Here is a 19,511-nt window from a genome sequence, read left to right as displayed (position 1 = left end):
TGGTGCTGCAGCTAGCGACTGGAATGAGCTGTAATCAAGTTTTATCTCAATCTCTTCATTCAAAGACTCAATCATGGACACTCTAACTGACAGCCGTGGCTGCTTTGTGTGCTGTATTATTGTCTCTACCTTCTTGCTCTTTGTGCTGTTTGTGCCCAATAACGTTTATACCATGTTTTGTGCTGCTACCATGCTATGTTGTTGCTTTAGGTCTCTTTTGTCGTGATGTGTGTTTTGTCCTATATTTATTTTTAATCCCAGCCCCCCGTCCCCACAGGGGGCCTTTTGGTAGGCCGTCACTGTAAATATATATTTTTTAGTTAAATAAAGGTTAAATAAAATAAATAATATACTATTGCTCTCTAGTTCCAAACCTCGCGAGAGTAGTCGTGCCTTGACGTCATCATAAAATGGCTACTCAATCAAAGGGATTATAAGGTATTGTCATTTTACACACGTTTCTGTGCTTAATTTCTACATTTAATATGTTTCAATGTTATACGTATCCGTGTGATTACGCAACCGAATGCCCGGTTATTTTAAAACTTCCCCACGTAGTTTACCGCGTACTCGTCGCATTTCGAAATAAGAGCCCGTTGTTATTAACGTTAGCGCGCTCATCCTCGATAACCAAGTGGGCCTAACCTAGCTAAACTTCACATTAAGTAAATGGTTTCAAGCTCCGTAATCGTTTATCTGCCCAGTATACAAGAATAGATATTGAATCAATGTCATTGATATAATCATGGTAAAATAAAATGTAGCTGATTTGCGCAGATTCCTGTGGGTGCAGTAAGCCATTGTAAGGTTTCGTGATGAACTTTTATTTTCATAGCGTTAACGTTACTCTGGGATCTACTGTGTTGCTACAGAGTACAATGAGATGAGTGATTCCGTAATGTGTATTCATTTCAATCACTTAATTTTATCCCAACAGAACAACACCTGGTATTTTCAACCAAACAATAACGCTATTATAAAGGGTGAGTATGTGTATTTATGTAAATGTGGCTATAATACTGCTGGGGGAGAGACAAGTAAAGAACCAACAAGAACAACGGCAATAGCTAGATGAATAGATAAAACAAATATTTTGGTAGAGAAAATGTTTTAAATATTCTTGATGAATGCTTGCCACCAATGCTCCTTATAGGACACATCACTGCACTACTCCTCTGTAAACTGGTCATCTCTGTATACCAGGCACAAGAACCAGTGGTTGATGCTTATTTATAAAACCCTCTTAAGCCTCACCCCCCCCCCCCCCCCCCCCCCCCCCCCCCCCATCTGAGATATCTACTGCAGCCCTCATCCTCCACATACAATGCCCGTTCTGCCAGTCACATTCTGTTAAAGGTCCCCAAAGCACACACATCCCTGGGTCACTCGTCTATTCAGTTCGCTGCAGTTAGCGACTGGAACGAGCTGCAACAAACACTCAAACTGGACAGTTTTATCTCAATCTCTTCATTCAAAGACTCAATCATGGACACTCTAACTGACAGTTGTGGCTGCTTTGTGTGATGTATTGTTGTCTCTACCTTCTTGCTCTTTGTGCTGGTGTCTGTGCCCAATAATGTTTGTACCATGTTTTGTGCTGCTACCATGTTGTGTTGCTGCTTTGCTATGTTGTTGTCTTAGGTCTCTCTTTATGTAGTGTTGTGTTGTCTCTTGTTTTGATGTGTGTTTTGTCCTATATTTTAATTGTATTTATTTTTAATCCCTGGTCCCTGTCCTCGCAGGAGGCATTTCGGTAGGCCGTATTTTAAATAAGAATTTGTTCTTAACTGACTTGCCTAGTTAAATAAACATTTTTAAAATGAAGTGAAACAGTAACATGGGACAAGGTTGTAAAAAGACTGGTAGTAATATATTCAATTAGTATAAAAGAGAAACGCTTTAAATACTGTCAGAGGTTGGCCCTGTCTTAGCCTGCACTGTCAGTGAAAAATTACACACAACCTCCTATGCCATTAAGTTTTATTAGTATAGGTAAAGCACTCATAGTTAAACAACCCCATTTGAAATGAATTATCCTCCAGGCAGTTTGACCCTGGCGTGAAGCAGTGATGTCACAGCAGGCCCACAGCGAGCACCTGTTGGAGCAGCTGCGTTGGCAGCGGGAAAGCAACGTTCTGTGTGACATCACGGTCGTTGTGGGCGACACACTGTTCCGGGCGCACCGTAATGTCCTGGCGGCATTCAGCGGGTTCTTCTCGGCACTGCCTGACAGAGGTCACCGGGTCACGACCCTTAACCCTGAGTTTGTCAGTGAGCAGGCCCTGGACACCCTGCTGAAATACATCTATACTGGAGAACTACACACTAACAGGTCAGTACATAACTACACTGGTGTGTACAAGGCTAATTTAGCAATAGGTGTGGAAACACTATTCACCAAATCAAAAGGTGTGTAAGCTCCCCTATTCACCAATTCCCCTGAATAATATGACTACACCACAATTTTAGTATCACAATAACTATGGATAATACATTATTGTTGTTCATCTGTTGTTATTGCTCTCGTTTATCTGTGGTTGACCATAACAGTGAGGAGTCTGAGGCCGTGCTGAGAGCAGCAGTGTTCCTGGGGATGAGGGAGGCGGAGCGTCTCCTGAAAGACAAAACAGACAGCCAACAGAAGACGAGGATAGAGTCAGCCACACACACCCCCTCCGCTCCCTCACCCTCCTCCCCTCTCTTACCCCCCAGCCCAGAAGTAATCGAACCTCTGTCCTGCCTTTCTGGAGTGGGCTCTGTAGAGAAGGATGAGGAGAGGGAAGGAATGAGGGGGGAGGAGGAAGAGAGGGAAGATCCAGAGTACATCCCTCCCTCCCCAAGCCCCCCAACATCCCCCCGGAGAGGAGCCAGGAAGAGGAAGGGAAGAAAGCCCAAGGCCACACCTAGAAACCAGACCTCACCTGAAAACCAAACCTTGCCAAGTAACCAAACATCAGCTAGCCATGACGACATTCCAGATGACGCAAAAGTCACCCAGCCCCAGAGGGGGAGAGGCAGGGGGAGAGGCAGGGGGAGAGGAAGGGGGAGAGGAAGGGGAAGGGATCTGTCGTTAGAAGCATCAGACCCTCAGATCGTCGAGGAGAACCAGACAGACCTCAGCCCATCGTCACTGAAACTTGTCAAGAGGAAGAGGGTGAGTAGTGGAGAGAGGAGAGGAGGAAAGAGAGGGAGGGGCAGAGGAAGAGGGAAACTGAAGGAGAACAGATCAAGCGATGGAGAGGTGAATGAGCGAAATTATGATAAGGGGAAGGCTGGGTTGAAGAACCAACAGGTGAAAGTGAAAGAGAAGCCGGTGTGTGTGGAGTGTAACAATGAGTTCTCTGAGATCAGTAGCCTGAGGAGACACATGAGGATCCATAAAGGAGTGAAACCTTTCCAGTGTCTCTTCTGTTCCAGAGCCTTCACACAGGGAAACCAGCTCAAGATTCACCTCCGCATACACACAGGTGAGATACACACACACACACACATACACACAGGTGAGACACACAAATACACACAGGTGGGACCCTAACTGTCTCTCTGCCTTCCTAGGAGAGAAGCCTTTTGCATGTTCTCAGTGTGACAAGGGTTTTACCCAGAAGTGTCAGTTGGTGGCTCACTGTAGAATGTACCATGGAGAAGAGAAGCCTTACACCTGTGAACAATGTGGGCTGCAGTTCACTACCTCATCTAACTACAAGATCCACAGCAGGTAGGAGGACTGTGTGGAAAGATGGCCTATTTGTGTTTATCTTTTTTTTTTTTAGCTTTTATTTAACCAGGTAGGCCAGTTGAGAACAAGTTCTCATTTACAACTGTGACCTGGCCAAGATAAAGTAAAGCAGTCCGACACAAACACAGAGTTACACATGGGATAAACAAACGTACAGTCAATAACACAATAGAAAAATCTATATACAGTGTGTGCAAATGTAGTAAGATTAGGGAGGTAAGACAATAAATAGGCCATTGTGGTGAAATAATTATAATTTAGCATAAACAGTGGAGTGATGGATGTGCAGAAGATGATGTGCAAGTAGAGATACTGGGGTGCAAAGGAGAAAGAAAAAAAAGAACAATATGGGGATGAGGTAGTTGGGTGGGCTATTTACAGATGGGCTGTGTACAGGTGCAATGATTGGTAAGCTGCTCTGACAGCTGATGCTTAAAGTTAGTGAGGGAGATATAAGTCTCCAGCTTCAGTGTTTTTTGCAATTCATTCCAGTCATTGGCAGCAGAGAACTGGAAGGAAAGGCGGCCAAAGGGGGAGTATGCTTTGGGTATGAACAGTGAAATATACCTGCTCGAGCGCATGCTACAGGTGGGTGTTGCTATGGTGACCATGAGCTGAGATAAGGCGGAGCTTTACCTAGCACAGACTTTTATAGATGACCTGGAGCCAGTGGGTTTGGCGACGAATATGATGCGAGGGCCAGCTAACGAGAGCATATAAGTCGCAGTGGTGGGTAGTATATGGGGCTTTGGTGACAAAACAGATGGCACTGTGATAGACTGCATCCAATTTACTGAGTAGAGTGTTGAAGGCTATTTTTTAAAATTACATCGCCGAAGTCAATGATCGGTAGGATAGTCAGTTTTACGTGGGTATGTTTAGCAGCATAAGTTAAGGAGGCTTTGTTGCGAAATAGGAAGCCGATTCTAGATTCAATTTTGGATTGGAGATGCTTAATGTGAGTCTGGAAGGAGAGTTTACAGTCTAACCAGACACCTAGGTATTTGTAGTTGTCCACATATTCTAAGTCAGAACCGTCCAGAGTAGTGATGCTAGACGGGCAAAGCGGGTGCGGGCAGCGATCGGTTGAAGAGCATGCATTTAGTTTTACTTGCATTTAAGAGCAGTTGGATGCCACGGAAGGAGTGTTGTATGGCATTGAAGCTCGTCAGGAGGTTTGCTAACACAGTGTCCAAAGAAGGGCCAGAAGTATACAGAATGTAGAAGTCGACCGATTGTGATTTGTCAACGCCGAAACTGATTATTGGAGGACCAAAAAAGGCTGATACCGATTAATCGGTATTTGTAATAATGACAATTACAACGATTACAATTATGGCAGCCCAAACTGCTGCATATACCCTGACTTTGCTTGCACAGAACGCAAGAGAAGTGACACAATTTCCTTAGTTAATATTGCCTGCTAACATGAATTTCTTCTAACTAAATATACAGGTTTAAAAAAATTGTACTTGTGTATTGATTTTTAAGAAGGGCATTGGTGTTTATGGTTCGGTACATTGGTGCAATGACAGTGCTTTTTTGGCAAATGCTCTTATAAAATCATCACCCGTTTGGCGAAGTAGGCTGTGATTCAATGATAAATTAACGGGCACCGCATTGATTATATGCAACGCAGGACAAGCTAGATAAACTAGTAATATCATCGACCATGTGTAGTTAACTAGTGATTATGTTAAGATTGATTGTTTTTTATAAGATAAGTTTAATGCTACCTAGCAACTTACCCTGGCTCCTTGCTGCACTCGCGTAACAGGTGGTCAGCCTACCACGCGGTCTCCTTGGGGAGTGCAATGTAATCGGCGTCCAAAAATGTTGATTACCGATTTGTTATGAAAACTTGAAATCACTCCTAATTAATCGGCCGACTTCCAACAGAATGGTGTCGTCTGCGTAGAAGCGGATCAGAGAATCACCAGCGGCAAGAGCGACATCATTGATGTATACAGAGAAAAGAGTCGGCCCGAGAATTGAACCCTGTGGCACCCCAATAGACTGCCAGAGGTCCGGACAACAGGCCCTCCGATTTGACGCACTGAACTCTATCTGAGAAGTAGTTGATGAATCAGACGAGGCAGTCATTTGAGAAACCAAGGCTGTTGAGTCTGCCGATAAGAATGCGGTGATTGACAGAGTCGAAAGCCTTGGCCAGGTCGATGAATACGGCTGCACAGTATTGTCTTTTATTGATGGCGGTAATGATATTGTTTATGACCTTGAGCGTGGCTGAGGTGCACCCATGACCAGCTCTGAAACCTGATTGCATAGCGGAGAAGGTACAGTGGGATTCGAAATGGTCGGAGATCTGTTTGTCAACTTGGCTTTCGAAGACTTTAGAAAGGCAGGGTAGGATAGATATAGGTCTGTAACAGTTTGGGTCTAGAGTCAGGGCAGGGTAGGATAGATATAGGTCTGTAACAGTTTGGGTCTAGAGGCAGGGCAGGGTAGGATAGATATAGGTCTGTAACAGTCTGGGTCTAGAGGCAGGGCAGGGCAGGATGGATATAGGTCTGTAACAGTTTGGGTCTAGAGGCAGGGTAGGATAGATATAGGTCTGTAACAGTCTGGGTCTAGAGGCAGGGTAGGATAGATATAGGTCTGTAACAGTTTGGGTCTAGAGGCAGGGCAGGGTAGGATAGATATAGGTCTGTAACAGTCTGGGTCTAGAGGCAGGGCAGGGTAGGATAGATATAGGTCTGTAACAGTTTGGGTCTAGAGGCAGGGCAGGGTAGGATAGATATAGGTCTGTAACAGTTTGGGTCTAGAGGCAGGGTAGGGTAGGATAGATATAGGTCTGTAACAATTTGTGTCTAGAGGCAGGGCAGGATGGATATAGGTCTGTAACAGTTTGGGTCTAGAGGCAGGGCAGGGTAGGATAGATATAGGTCTGTAACAGTCTGGGTCTAGAGTCTCCCCCTTTTAAGAGGGGGATGACCGCGGCAGCTTTCCAATCTTTAGGGATTCCAGACGATACGAACGAGAGGTTGAACAGGCTAGTAATAGGGGTTGCAACAATTGCGGCGGATAATTTTAGAAAGAGAGGGTCCAGATTGTCTAGCACAGCTGATTTGTAGGGGTCCAGATTTTTCAGCTCTTTCAGAACATCAGCTATCTGGATTTGGGTGAAGGAGAAGTGGGGGAGGCTTGGGCAAGTTGCTGTTGGGGGTGCAGAGCTGTTTGCCGGGGTAGCCAGGTGGAAAGCATGGCCAGCTGTAGAAAAATGCTTTTTTAAATTATCGTAGATGTATTGGTGGTGACAGTGTTTCCTAGCCTCAGTGCAGTGGGCAGCTGGGAGGAGGTGCTCTTATTCGCCATGGACTTTAGTGTCCCAGGACTTTTGGGAGTTTGTGCTACAGGATGCAAATTTCTGTTTGAAAAAGCTAGCCTTTGCTTTCCTAACTGCCTGTGTATATTGGTTCCTAACTTCCCTGAAAAGTTGCATATCGTGGGGGATATTCGATGCTAATGCAGTACGCCACAGGATGTTGTGCTGGTCAAGGGCAGTCAAGTCTGGAGTGAACCAAGGGCTTTATCTGTTCTTAGTTCAACATTTTTCATGCTTATTGAAGATGGTGAGGAAAGCACTTTTTAAAGAATAACCAGGCATCCTCTACTGACAGAATGAGATCAATATCCTTCCAGGATACCCGGGCCAGGTCGATTGGAAAGGCCTGCTCGCTGAAGTGTTTTAGGGAGCGTTTGACAATGATGAGGTGTGGTCGTTTGACCGCAGACCCGTTACGGACGCAGGCAGTGATCGCTGAGATCCTGGTTGAAGACAGCAGAGGTGTATTTAGAGGGCAGGTTGGTCAGGATGATATCTATGAGGGTGTCCGTGTTTACAGATTTAGGGTTGTACCTGGTAGGTTCCTTGATAATTTGTGTGAGATTGAGGGCATCTAGCTTAGATTGTAGGACGGCCGGGGTGTTCAGCATATTCCAGTTTAGGTCACCTAACAGTACGAACTCTGAAGATAAATGGGGGTCAATTAATTCACACATGGTGTCCAGGGTACAGCTGGGGGCTGAGGGGGGTCTATAACAAGCAGCAACACTGAGAGACTTATCTAACTGTGTGTGTGTGTATATAGGAAGCACAGTGGAGAGAAGCCGAATGTGAGTTCATCTATCTAACTGTGTGTGTGTGTGTGTGTCCATATAGGAAGCACAGTGGAGAGAAGCCGTATGTGTGTGAACGGTGTGGGAAGGGTTTTGCCCAGGCCAGCACTCTGACCTATCACATTAGGGTCCACACAGGAGAGAAACCTTACCAATGTGACACCTGTGGGGTGGCCTTCTCCGTCTCTTCTTCTCTCATCACACACAAACGCAAACACACAGGTAACCCACTGAGGCAAGGAGAGTGTAAGTGTGAGAGCGAGCAGGGGTCCCTGTCTTCTCAGACCTGTGGTTGTCTGTGTGTTTTCCAGGTGAAGCGCCACATGAATGTCTGGTGTGTCAGAGGGCCTTCATTACCAAACGAGAACTCAACAAACACTCTCGCATCCACACCGGTGAGTCTTCGTAACGCGCACACGTGAGAACCGACAACGTTGACTTCATCCAAGGGAAAGATCAAATCAAAGTTTTTGGTCACGTGCACTGGATACAGGGTGTAAATGGCACAGTGAAATGCTTAGTTACAAGCTCTCCTCAACCGTGCAATACACATTTATAAAACAAATACAAGTTCTAAAAAGTAGTAAAGGAAGAAAATAGTCATGTTTGCAATATATCACAGTAAGAGTATACAGTATAGACTATGGTATGCGCTAAAGTGGGGAGTGACATGGTTGAGCAGCTTAGGTAAATAAATAGTAACAGCAACGGAGTGAGTGAGTGACAAGCGCGAAGTGTCCAGCTGTCAAATCCATCACTGTCTGTTAGTTATTAGTATATCTACTGTGTTCTAGAAGGGTTTCTGCCCTGGAGTGGAGAGAGTGAGGAGGAAACAGGTTGGAGAGAGTGAGGAGGAAACACAGGTTGGAGAGAGTGAGGAGGAAACACAGGTTGTAGAGAGTGAGGAGGAGAAACAGGTTGGAGAGAGTGAGGAGGAAACACAGGTTGGAGAGAGAGGAGGAAACAGGTTGGAGAGAGTGAGGAGGAAACACAGGTTGGAGAGAGTGAGGAGGAAACACAGGTTGGAGAGAGTGAGGAGGAAACAGGTTGGAGAGAGTGAGGAGGAAACACAGGTTGGAGAGAGTGAGGAGGAAACACAGGTTGGAGAGAGTGAGGAGGAAACACAGGTTGGAGAGAGTGAGGAGAGGAGAGAGAGGTGTAGGTATTTAACAGGATGAAGAAGGAGGGATAGACTGATAAAGGAGCTTATTTTGAGATTAAAGATATGGCCCTTTGCTTTTCATGACTGTGACTTGACCAGGAAAGACTCCTGGCCCTAGTTGTAGAGAATGAGGGGATATGTGCGGTGTGTGTAGGTGGAGATCCAGCTGTTAAGCAGCGTGTGACATGTGAGCTGTGTGGAAACACCTACGCTGGCATGAGCAGCCTGAAGAAACACCAAGAGAGACAACACTTAGGTGAGATTATGTCTGTGTCTTCTATCTCTTTTACCATCTACACTGCCTTGTAAAATTATTCTTGATTTTATTGTGTTACAAAGTGGGATTAAAAAATAAATACATTGTCCAAAATCTACACAATACTTTTGTTTTAAAAAAATGATCTAAAAATGTAATTGCTAAAATATAGTATTCGCTTCTTGACTGAAGGAGCTGAATACGTACATGTTAGAAGCACATTTGGCAGCGAGAGATATTGCCCCGTGAAGAAATCCAAGGGTTCTGAAAACATTTTCAAGGCACTATACAGAGCATTCAGAAAGTATTCAGACCTTTTCCACATGTTGTTACGTTACAGCCTTATTCTAAAATGGAAGGACAACCATCTCTGCAGAACTCCACCAATCAGGCCTTTATGGTAGTGGCCAGAAGGAAGCCACTCTTCAGTAAAAGTCACATGACAGCCCACTTTGAGTTTGCCAAAAGGCACATGAAGGACTCTCAGAACATGAGAAACAAGATGCTCTGGGCTGATGAAACGAAGATTGAACTCTTTCGCCTGAATGCCAAGCGTCACGTCTGGAGAAAACATGGCACCATCTCTACGGCTATACATGCTGTGTGGATGTTTTTCAGCGGCAGGGAATGGGAGACTAGTCAGGATCGAGGGAAAGAGAGATCCTTGATGAAAACCTGCTTCAGAGCGTTCAGGACCTCAGACTGGGGGCGACGGTTCACATTCCAACAGGAAAATGACCCTAAGCTCACAGCCAAGACAACACAGGAGTGGCTTTGGGACAAGTCTCTGAATGTCCTTGATTGGCCCAGCCAGAGCCCAGACATGAACCCGATTGATCATCTCTGGAGAGACCTGAAAATAGCTGTACAGCGACACTCCCCATCCAACCTGACAGCGCTTGAGAGGATCTGCAGAGAAGAATGGGAGAAACTGCCCAAATACAGGTGTGCCAAGCTTGTAGCGTCATACCCAAGAAGACTCAAGGCTGTAATCGCTGCAAAATGTCATTCAACAAAGTACTGAGTAAAGGGTGTGAATACTTATGTAAATGTGAAATTTGGGGGGGGGGGTTAACAAAAGGGGGAGGTGTCTGAATACTTTCCAAATGCACTGTATCTATGTTATAAAGGTTTTGTATCATTTCAGCTAGTAGTTTTGAAAGTAGTGCTCACGAGCCAAAACAGGCCCCTGAAAATGGTTTACTATTGTGTACGTCATCCATTTTGTATGATATGCTACGTTCTGCAATTCGCATGATATGTTACGGATTCCAACGCGTACAATATGTTACAAGTTTGTAAGTGCTTAAGATTTCGTTCAATCTCTTTAACGTGTGTGTGTGTGTGTGTGTGTGTGTGTGTGTTCTCCAGTGGATGTTCCAGAAGGTGCTCTCCACCACAACATTCCTATTGATCACCAGGGAATGATCTCCCGCGATGCGCCCAGCCCTGTGCCTGAGGAACCAGACAACTCAGACCCCGAGGAACCAGACAACCTTGAGCCTGCGACACCTAACTTGAGCCCTAACCCTCTCTGTGTTCTAGTGGAGCAGCTGCATACATCTTCCCTCTCCTTCTCTTCCCCAGTCTCCCCCGCCGAAAATATAGAGCAGATCATCATCATTAGAACATTGGACAACGACCTCTGCCCTGACCCCTAACCCAGACCCTAACGTTACTCTTTCAGGCCTGGAGTCAGCCCGCCGATTCGATTAGATCACATATGATTCAGCTGTAGTCAGATATAGAACTGTGTGAATAGTGGCGATGTTAATATGTTATGTAATTCTCTCCATCTCCGATCTAAAAGTATTTTATTTTTCTGGTGTGTTTTTAATTGCTGTATATAGTTAAGTGAGATAGTCACTGAGGACCTACCCCACAGAAGAGCCAGGCTCACCGTATGCTGGCTTGCATTTCTCTGATGGTTCTCTGTTCATTGTTCTGGTTTTAAACCCACGTCTCAGTAACATGGGGCTTATGTATAAGCTAGAGGTTATGTTGAGATAGGATGGATATTTATGAAAAGTCTACATTTTTTTTCTTCAAATAAACAGCTTTATTCTGAGGAATAAATATCTGAAATCTCTGGGCTTTCTCATCCTTTCTACAACATTTCAGTATCTTTATAGATGCACCACTAGGATGCAATTTCACCTTTGAACCTTTTCCATCATTGTGGATTAAAGAGTTAACGTTTTTAAATAGTGTTGATTTTTAAAAAACAATTTCAGAGAATTAATTCTAATGAATGTTGGCGCACGTTCTCCCCTTGCATTTTGGTTTTCCCAGCGCATGTTTTGCCATAGGAACGTAAACATTTTATTCTCGTCCTAGGCCTGGTTTTGTTATATTCGCAGCTAGCCTAGTCTCTCTTCTATGGGTATTACAGAAGTTTGTTTACTAATCTGTCTGCCAAGACAAATAACTACCAGCCAATTGAACATTTTAGAATTCCTGCATGAGACGGAGGGGAAGACGGGGTAGGTTCGCAGCATCATGCACAGTTCATTTTCTACTTGTACTGGCGTTCACTTTTCCTTCACAAATGAGCATAAACAACCCCAGCCTGTCTCTGCATTCCGTAGGGACATCACACTCACTCTGTCCAGACCCCTCTGAGACAACGACTCAGTTAAAGGTAGCTAGGTCACTCTGTCCAGACCCCTCTGAGACAACGACTCAGTTACAGGTAGCTAGGTCATGTTTACTGTTGAGACAATACATAGCTTGCATTGGCTGCATTCTAACAAAAGTCTCAAGTGGGAACCTCTTCATCTGCTCTGAGAAGTGAGTGAATAGGATAGGTGAACGCATGGAAGCACAGGGATATCATGTTTTCACCTGTCTCGTTCTCTGATCATTGCAGGTAGAGGAAGTCGAGATATTGAGATGCACACGTGTGTTGTTGATTGACAGGTCTGGACTTGAGGTACAACTGCATCACCGACGCTGACCTCGAGGTACTGTTCACATATATTGGAGGTTGATGAGAACACAGGTGGGTGTGTATTAACCTGTGTGCTATTTGTGTCAGGAGAATGTGCGTCTGCGCTCTCTGGACCTGACATTCAGACAGAGATGAATACATCACCAAGAGTTTGACTGTATGTATTTATACATTAATTATAAACACTGGAGTAGCTAAAGTGCCTTCAGAAAGTATTCATACCCCTTGACTTATGCCACATTTTCTTGTGTTACAGCCTGCATTCAAAATGGGTTAAATAAATTCAAAAATCTCACCCATCTACACACAATGCCCCAAAGTGAAAACATGTTTTTAGAAATAGTTGTACATTTATTGAAAATGAAATGCAGAAATGTCTGATTTTCATAAAGCATTCACACCCCTGAGTCAATCCTTTGTAGAAGCTCCTTTGGCAGTGATTAAAGCTATGAGTGTTTCTGGGTAAGTATCTAAGGGCTTTGCACACCTGGATCGTAACTGGAACAAAATATAAACGCAACATGCAACCATTTCTACGATTTCACTGAGTTACAGTTCATAGAAGGAAATGAGTCAATTAAAATACATTCATTAGGCCCTAATCTATGGATTTCAAATGACTGGGCAGGGGCGAAGCCATGGGAGGGCATAGGCCCACCCAGTGGCGATGTTAGCATGTAAATCTTGGTGGGGCAAACAACAAAAAAATGTGGGATGCATGCCAGCAAAAAAAAGATAAACGTCATATAACACTATTTGACGCATTAAATAAGCTTTTAATTGGACACATCAAATAACACAATTCTATTATAGAATGCTGTGTGTGCTGAATTTGTACGTGCAAGCCAAGCACCACCACTACTAACGTGTGTTTACAATACCATGTTGGTGAAAATAGACCAAATTATTAGGGTGAGGCACATGGGCTACTAACGGCTTACTACACAACATACACTTAGTATTACCTTCTTAGCTACAGTATACATTTCTCCCTGGCATATTTCATCATTTATGCAGCAGCATACAAGACATTTTTGGACTCATCTTGTGAAGGTGGCGCAGCGGTCCTATGTGGGCAAATTTTGCCATCAAACTTTGTCATCAAAGTCTGACATTCTCTGGATTTATGGTGGTAACACAGCCACTCTATTGAATAGCAGGCTAATGTTAGTGGTTTCTTGAATAGCAGGCTAATGTTAGTGGTTTCTTATCCAATGAATAGCAGGCTAATGTTAGTGGTTTCTTATCCAATGAATAGCAGGCTAATGTTAGTGGTTTCTTATCCAATGAATAGCAGGCTAATGTTAGTGGTTTCTTATCCATGAATAGCAGGCTAATGTTAGTGGTTTCTTATCCAATGAATAGCAGGCTAATGTTAGTGGTTTCTTATCCAATGAATAGCAGGCTAATGTTAGTGGTTTCTTATCCAATGAATAGCAGGCTAATGTTAGTGGTTTCTTATCCATGAATAGCAGGCTAATGTTAGTGGTTTCTTATCCATGAATAGCAGGCTAATGTTAGTGGTTTCTTATCCATGAATAGCAGGCTAATTGTCAGTGTCTCCTGACCCCTCCTGTCTCAGCCTCCAGTATTTATGCTGCAGTAGTTTATGTGTCGGGGGGGCTAGGGTCAGTTTGTTATATCTGGAGTACTTCTCCTGTCCTATTCGGTATCCTGTGTGAATTTAAGTGTGCTCTCTCTAATTCTCTCTTTCTCTCTTTCTTTCTCTCTCTCGGAGGACCTGAGCCCTAGGACCATGCCTCAGGACTACCTGACATGATGACTCCTTGCTGTCCCCAGTCCACCTGGCCATGCTGCTGCTCCAGTTTCAACTGTTCTGCCTTATTATTATTGGACTATGCTGGTCATTTATGAACATTTGAACATCTTGGCCATGTTCTGTTATAATCTCCACCCGGCACAGCCAGAAGAGGACTGGCCACCCCACATAGCCTGGTTCCTCTCTAGGTTTCTTCCTAGGTTTTGGCCTTTCTAGGGAGTTTTTCCTAGCCACCGTGCTTCTACACCTGCATTGCTTGCTGTTTGGGGTTTTAGGCTGGGTTTCTGTACAGCACTTTGAGATATCAGCTGATTTACGAAGGGCTATATAAATACATTTGATTTGATTTAATGTTAGTGGTTTCTTATCCAATGAATAGCAGGCTAATGTTAGTGGTTTCTTATCCAATGAATAGCAGGCTAATGTTAGTGGTTTCTTATCCAATGAATAGCAGGCTAATGTTAGTGGTTTCTTATCCAATGAATAGCAGGCTAATGTTAGTGGTTTCTTATCCAATGAATAGCAGGCTAATGTTAGTGGTTTCTTATCCAATGAATAGCAGGCTAATGTTAGTGGTTTCTTATCCAATGAATAGCAGGCTAATGTTAGTGGTTTCTTATCCAATGAATAGCAGGCTAATGTTAGTGGTTTCTTATCCAATGAATAGCAGGCTAATGTTAGTGGTTTCTTTGCAACGCTTGCAGTAAGCCTCCTATTCCTTCCAAACCACTCATTGTTGAATTTGTGATTTCCAACTTTTTGTGTAATCTTTATGTACAATGGCCGATGGGCACCGATACATTTTATCTGTAATTTCTCATAATTATTTATCTTCATATGACAAGGATTAAAAAGGATTTCCCAGTAGATTGTGGACTTGATGACAACTGATGATCACTGCTAGCTAAGACTTTGAAAGTAAGATATTGATCAGTCCAATCAAAGCTACTGTTGATATAACGTGATTTAATGTCGTTCTATCTGTGGCCAATGACCTTGAGCCTTCTTGGATGGGCACTTCTAATATAACTCTATGGCAAAATTTTCGAGCTCTAACTTTAGAATTGCGGATGACGTACTGTACGATGAGTGACAGAAAACTAAGACAATCATGACAAAAAAATGAGCCAATCAGGCGCAACACTGTATTTTCTGCTGGCTAGCCCCACCACCACAGAAAGCACTGAGCTAGGCTGAAACGCCTGCATTTAGGAGCTGCATTCCCCAAGAAAGCAAAAAAGAGACCATGTTTGTATGCGGATTTATTAACTCAATGACATTTATTTTAATTTATTTTTACATTGTTTGCAAACTGATGCCAAAATAACAAGCAAAACAGCCAACCCCATTATTATTTTTTACCTAATAGTGTGGTGCTCAAAACGGGTGGGACTCAGAATGGGACTCGGTGCCCGGAATGACGAATGAATGAATGAATGACCACTGATCAGGGTGTTGTGGCAGAATTTGGGGTGAGCTGTTATAACTTCTCAAGGGATATGTTCTGTGTTGGACTGTGATGTTATGCCTTACCAGGAGTCTGTTAATGTCTGCCCCCTAACAGAAGGCCATTGTGTTCTGGAACTGTTACTTGTATAAAACAATATGATAGTATGATCACCTCCCACTATATAAGGGACATGGAACCATTTACTCTTGGAGCTCCTTCCCTGACTGCGATCAGAGAGGGATCTACAGCTTGCAGCTGGTCGTATTTATTAAAGATTCACTATTATGATGATAAATTAGTCTCTGCCTAATATTTTGATCTAATTTTACACAACATTTGTTGTCATGACCCGGATGACTTTTTGACCCGTTTCGCTCGGCTTGAACCCAAATCTCTGTGAAGTACTGTCTGTTTTCCAGCTGAGCCTTAATGGTAAAATATCTCCTGTCCTCCTTATCCATGACATTTTGGGGTTCATTTTCCCTTTAAAAATGAATCACTATTATGCAATTAAATTAACTAATTAAATTAGTCTCTGCCTAATCTTTAGATTGAATTTTCCACAACAAGGGTTTCATCTGTCTCTCTCTTTTCATCTCTGTCTTTAGGAGGAGGCAGCAGGCCAGATGTCAGGTATGCTGGTGGTTATTCAGTGTCTGAGGGAGATGCACCTGGGGAAGATGGGCATGACAGACTGGAGTGGAAAGACCCCCCCCCCCTATAAGTGCACTCATAATTACTCACACCATACACCCCTCTATTTATCTCCTCTGCTCAGTAACCGTGTCACTCGTGGTGGGGCGTAGTGTCTCGCTGAGGTTCTGAAGAATAATAGAACCGTGGAGATTCTGGACCTGGTGTCCAATCACATCGTAGACGATGGTGTCCTCAGCCAGGCTATCGCCCTGCCCACCTGGTCCACTTGGACAGGATCCAGCTCCAACATATCCCGCCTGACATCTCCGACCACGCCAGCCTTTTCTCCACTTTAACCACAAGCGGCTGGCCACCGTGTGCCAGGAACTGGGATGCCTACTACGGCGCAGCTACGCTCCCTTGTCCTCGGCCACAACCCACTGGACCTCAGTCAGCTACGCTCCCTTGTCCTCAGCCACAACCCACTGGACCTCAGTCAGCTACGCTCCCTTGTCCTCAGCCACAACCCACTGGACCTCAGTCAGCTACGCTCCCTTGTCCTCAGCCACAACTTACTGGACCTCAGTCAGCTACGCTCCCTTGTCATCAGCCACATCCCACTGGACCTCAGTCAGCTACGCTCCCTTGTCCTCAGCCACAACCTACTGGACCTCAGTCAGCTACGCTCCCTTGTCATCAGCCACATCCCACTGGACCGCAGTCAGCTACGCACCCTTGTCATCAGCCACAACCCACTGGACCTCATCAAAAATCCTACAAAGTGATTTTCTGGATTTTTTTTTCTCATTTTGTCTGTCATAGTTTAAGTGTACCTATGATGAAAATTATAGGCCTCTCTCATCTTTTTTAAGTGGGAGAACTTGCACAATTGGTGGCTGACTAAATACTTTTTTGCCCCACTGTATATGCATGTTAACCATCTACCTGCTCTGCCCAGATTGCTTCCTCTCCTGCGCCACCTGGTGGTTATACAGTTGAATGACAACCCTCTGGTAGACCCTCCCCGCCACGTCTGTCAGTTAGGCCTCAAGGCTGTAATGCTCTACCTAAAGGAGACTGGCCTCGAGCTCCGCAACGCCATACAGCTAATACACAAACACACTTACACGTCTTACATGCAAATAATGGAGTTTTGCCACTCCCCTCATATGATGAGTAGTACCCTTGCCCTAGACCAGAGGTTCCCAAACTTTTTCACTCAGGGCCACCCTTCCAGCATTGGGGAACATCACACGCCCCCCTTGCGTGCATGTGCCACGTCTATTTCTGTGGGCACAAGCACTGTTCATGACACAAACTGTTCACACCCCTTTTATTGGTGGAGATAATGTTGAGGTTTAAAGGTTATTTCCTGCAATTCTACACATTTTTTTAGGGGGGGGGGGGCCCACACATCCCCTGCCGAACCTCGCGACCCCCCCTGCCGAACCTCGCGCCCCTCACAGTTTGAGAACCACTGCCCTAGACCTGAAGATCAGGCTGTAGCGTACTAACTATAACTAACACAATGTTGTGACGTACAGGAGTACAAAGTTCGTCACACACATACATACTGTACATTTTGTTTCTCTGTGGTCGGATCCAGGCGTGATGGCGGGGGCTAAAGGTGCGGAGGGGCCTTGGAATGTTCAGAGAACTTGAGGAGAACAGAAGAGCAAGGGACTGGAGGAGAGAGGGAGAAGAAACTTGCAGTGAAGGAGAAAGATGTACCTGCCAGCAAGACAGATAAACGAGAGGAGCTTATTGTTGTTTTTTCTCTACTTTCAGCCTGCAGACATATTACAGACACACACATAAAGGAGCCAAACTTGTTATTCAAGTACCGGCACATCATGTATTCAAACAATCATCAGCATGTCAGAGTGAAGTCAAAGCCAACAGGTCAGATCAGTAGACTCACACTGTTAGTAGTTTGACAGATGGAATGTTCTTACTTTTCAATCAAAGTCATTTCCAGGGGGATCATGTGCAGAAGGTATTGTGAAGGTGCTTTAATATCATAAGATTATTGTGTGCCTGGTCTAAAAATAAAATGTCTATAGCAAAGCCCTTAAATGTGTCGGACCATTATGTCAGCATTCAACTTTTCAAGATATATATCTTTAAAAATACAGAAATACCGCCGGTATGATGCAAAACGCATCATAGGATGCAAAACGCATCATACCGGCTGTATTTTTGTATTTTGAAATATCTTGAAAACTTGATTGCTGACATACAACATGCAAAACATTTTGGGACTATATCACAATGGACTAATGAAACAAATACCAAAATATAGCTTTTGGGTGGAGTTTTCCTTTAGCCTTGTACAACGGTGTGTGTGTCTTTGTGTTCTAACCCAGTTCCATTACATCAGTAGCAGTGAGGTCACAGTGAGCCAGACTCAGTCCTGCTGTCTGCTCGATTCCACAACAAGCTCTCACAGTCTCACATCGAAATTAGACGTTCATCCATGTTTCTCAAATTTCGAAGTGTTTAATTTTTAAGGTTAGGTTTAAGTTCAGGCATTACCTCAGAACTCTTAATGTTAGGCATTAAAGTTTGGGATAAGGCTTAAAACAAAAATCTTTAAAACAACTTTATATCAATGCAACCTTTGGCACCAGAGGCAGATGCTTAAGGCCATCTGCCAACCGAAACCTACTTGCCCTTCCTGTTGCCCCTAGTGGCCAGTTTCCATGTCACCTCCTGACGTCTTCAGACATCGAATACTGACTTGAATCACGGGTGACCTGGCTGCTCCTCCCCAGCCTCTGGAAAAACACAACCCCATCCCATGTCACGTACACTCTGCTGGGTCAGTATAAACACCTGGGACACGACACAAACACCATAGATACATTTGCTTTTCATGTATTGTGTATTTTAATGTGTATAGACCCCTTTCCAGTACACGACACACTGACGTCACACACAGATGCGCGCAACTCTTGGCTACAGTAAGGAAGCCATCGCCATCTGCGCCCATTCAACATAGCCTAGATTTACGTTCTTATTACTTCTAAACAAAATAACTTTTTGGGGTTCTCATGCCCTTACAATGACGTTTTGATTATTGCTTGAACAGTCGCTAAGATTCAATTTGGTTTTTATCTTTGAAAAATAACTATTTTGGATGCAGCAGATGTTAGCTAGAAGGATATGTCATTGACAGGCTGTAGCAAAAGATAGCCTAAGAGCCATTTTACTGGTTGAAGTTTACTGAAAAAGTATAATGCAGTTGAGGCATCGGCCTCGTTGTGGCAATGTTTGCGAACACAGAAAGGGGCCTATATGGATGTGTAGTTTAATGCGTATACGTTATTTTGATGTGTATTGTTGTGCTAAACAGGGCTCATCTCGAAATATTACCTTGTTCTCAGCATCATCTCCCTGTC

General features: G+C 44.1%; 1 protein-coding gene across 3 annotated transcripts; it reads left to right on the top strand.

The window, feature by feature from the left end:
- The first annotated feature begins 351 nt into the window (after nucleotides 1-351).
- LOC110489642 (myoneurin) lies at nucleotides 352-11,383 on the top strand. Of its 3 annotated transcripts, none has more exons than XM_036943797.1 (9): nucleotides 352-438; nucleotides 938-983; nucleotides 2,043-2,332; nucleotides 2,551-3,467; nucleotides 3,556-3,715; nucleotides 7,920-8,098; nucleotides 8,188-8,271; nucleotides 9,193-9,294; nucleotides 10,666-11,383. In XM_036943797.1, exons 3-9 carry the CDS (start codon nucleotides 2,070-2,072, stop codon nucleotides 10,953-10,955), a joined length of 1,995 nt encoding a protein of 664 aa, XP_036799692.1. In that variant the 5' UTR covers nucleotides 352-438; nucleotides 938-983; nucleotides 2,043-2,069; the 3' UTR covers nucleotides 10,956-11,383. The 3 variants fall into 3 exon arrangements, with proteins under 3 accessions (XP_036799692.1, XP_036799694.1, XP_036799693.1); XM_036943799.1 differs by lacking the exon at nucleotides 352-438 and adding an exon at nucleotides 456-665; XM_036943798.1 differs by lacking the exon at nucleotides 352-438 and adding an exon at nucleotides 456-802.
- Nucleotides 11,384-19,511: the final 8,128 nt, after the last annotated feature.

Source organism: Oncorhynchus mykiss, chromosome 15 (genome assembly GCF_013265735.2).
Source record: "Oncorhynchus mykiss isolate Arlee chromosome 15, USDA_OmykA_1.1, whole genome shotgun sequence".
In the NCBI taxonomy this organism is placed as follows: domain Eukaryota; kingdom Metazoa; phylum Chordata; class Actinopteri; order Salmoniformes; family Salmonidae; genus Oncorhynchus; species Oncorhynchus mykiss.
This window is presented reverse-complemented; position numbering and strand designations above follow the sequence as displayed.

Bases quoted from the DNA above. Each gene is read 5' to 3' on its own strand.
- LOC110489642 (XM_036943797.1), top strand. From the start codon at position 2,070: ATGTCACAGCAGGCCCACAGCGAGCACCTGTTGGAGCAGCTGCGTTGG. The intron at 2,333-2,550 runs GTCAGTACATAA...TGACCATAACAG, and splicing joins GGAGAACTACACACTAACAG to TGAGGAGTCTGAGGCCGTGC. The intron at 8,099-8,187 runs GTAACCCACTGA...TGTGTTTTCCAG, and splicing joins ACACAAACGCAAACACACAG to GTGAAGCGCCACATGAATGT.